General features: G+C 39.2%; 1 protein-coding gene across 1 annotated transcript in view; it reads left to right on the top strand.

The window, feature by feature from the left end:
- The first annotated feature begins 617 nt into the window (after positions 1-617).
- MS4A5 (membrane spanning 4-domains A5) overlaps positions 618-2066 on the top strand; it is a 22419-nt gene continuing 20970 nt past the window's right edge. Inside the window, exon 1 of the mRNA XM_030887514.2 lies at positions 618-770. Coding sequence (XP_030743374.1) covers positions 618-770 — 153 coding nt within the window. The remainder of the gene's footprint in view (positions 771-2066) is intronic.

Raw genomic sequence — 2066 nt, 5'->3', positions numbered from 1 at the left:
ATTCTAGTCTCAGAAACTCACAGGGGCAGTGCTGTCCTGTCCTTAAGGTTCGCTATGAGCAAGACCTGACTCAATGGCATGAGTCTGGCTTTTGGAAAGCTAATAAACTTAGGTGGTGGCATGTACGAAGTAACAGACTGAGAAGTCTCTGTCCACTTCAAAAAATGGTTAAATTAAGTCTGTGGTCAGACAGGTTTTTTTCTCTACCTGTCTGAATACAAGAAGCTGAAATTACTGTTCACAAATGCTCATCGATTTTAGAAATAAAATATCGTTAGAGATCACTTAGTCCAACCTGGTTATGATGTATATGAAAAGAATTAAAACCAAGAGAGGTGCATGTGATTTGCCCAAGGTAACACAAGGAGTTTCTGAGTGAACCAGGGCTACTGGTCAGGTTTTGCCTCCCATACCTGGACCTTTAACTTTCTACCCATCTTGGAATCTTGACAAATCCTGAGATTCCATGACTCTGTGACTCTATGGTTCTATCATTCCAAGACAAAGCACAGTCCTATCCATGCTCCAGACAGCCCTGGCACAGAAGAAGAACATGACCTAGGCTGAAAGACCAACCAAATAATTTTCTTTCATTTTAAAACACCAACTACACCATCATGAATCCAAGCACTGCACACGGCCCTGTACTGTTGGTGTTCCCACCAGAGCTCCCGATTGCCAAATTGCAGCAAGGTGGTCTAACAGCCACACCTTACGTGCCTGGAAATCCCTTATCAAAACTGATTGCTTCGAAACTGAAAATCCTTGGGGTAAGTAAGAGTCAACTCAGTATATATCCTACTGAGGGGGCAGGAGATAGGGAGAAACATCTACTAGGAATTGATTCCAATGTTTCCACTCAGGAAATGGGGATCACTTCTCGACACCACCTATGTACAAGGTTCTGGGTAGAGGAGAAAGCAAGATGAATAAGCCAAGGTCCTTGGGATCTTCAAAGTCACCAAGCAAAAAAACCTGACCTTTTCTGAGATTTTTCTACTAAAGTTTGGAGAAAAAGACAGAGTAGTAGTAAAGATAAAAATGATCATGTAGAATTTGATAGACAAGCTTCCTATTTACGTTATTCGGTTCCACAGAAAATTGACTGTAGTTTATTTAGTAACAGGACATGGTGTTTGATATCTGGGCTTTTGGTAGAAAATCATATTTATTCTGTAAGTGCTTATTTCACCATTCATTTATGTACTCCATAAATACTAATGGACTGTTTTTAAACGCCAATCTTTCTTTTTGACAATGGGGAGAGTCTATATTGAGTTGAAACTGTAAAATTCTATGCCTGAGACTGCAGTTTAATTAAATTTCCCCTTTAAAATCCTCCCTTTTGAAGCTGGAAAATAGAAAATGACTGTTTATGTGTGTGCGTGCATACGCATGTGTATTTATCTCTAGAACAATGGTTCTCAACCTGTGGGCTGTGACCCCTTTGAGGGTTGAACAACCCTTTCACAGGGGTCACCCGATTCATAATAGGAGCAAAATTACAGTTATAAAGTAGCAAAAAAAATGGTTGGGTGTTACCACAACATGAGAAATTGTATTAAAGGGTTCACGGCATTAGGAAGGTTGAGAACCATTGCTCTAGAAGAAGTATAAAGGTAGAAAAAGATTGCCTGCCATCAGCATTAGTTAAAATATAATGGAATGCAAACTTTTTCTAAAAGGTTATATTTTAACCTTTTAGTTCAAATATTTATTGAACTCTGCAAGAAATTATGCTACATGAGGGCTCTAGAAATAAATGCAACCTATTCTCTCTCATTGAAGAGAATAAACCTACAATTCATAAGTAATAAGATGAAAATGTTGAGAGTTGTGTTTAAAGATGTATCATTGAAGAAAGTTGATAAGTGTTGGAGGCAGGGCAAAAGGGGTAGGGGACATCCCACAGAGTGGACACAGTTACTTTCAGCAAAAAGGAATGAGAAAGTTTCATGTCAAAGTGTCACTGAAGCTGTACGCTAAAAACACAAACCATACTCACTGTCATGGAGTAATGCCATCTCATAATGACCCTATAGGACAGGAGGGAATTGGCCCTGTGA

This window comes from Echinops telfairi, unplaced genomic scaffold (assembly GCF_000313985.2).
Source record: "Echinops telfairi isolate 266 unplaced genomic scaffold, ASM31398v2 ScPeMD7_7416;HRSCAF=8454, whole genome shotgun sequence".
Classification (NCBI taxonomy): Eukaryota; Metazoa; Chordata; class Mammalia; order Afrosoricida; family Tenrecidae; genus Echinops; species Echinops telfairi.
Note: the sequence above shows the minus strand (reverse complement) of the source record. Positions and strands in the feature narration are given on the sequence as shown.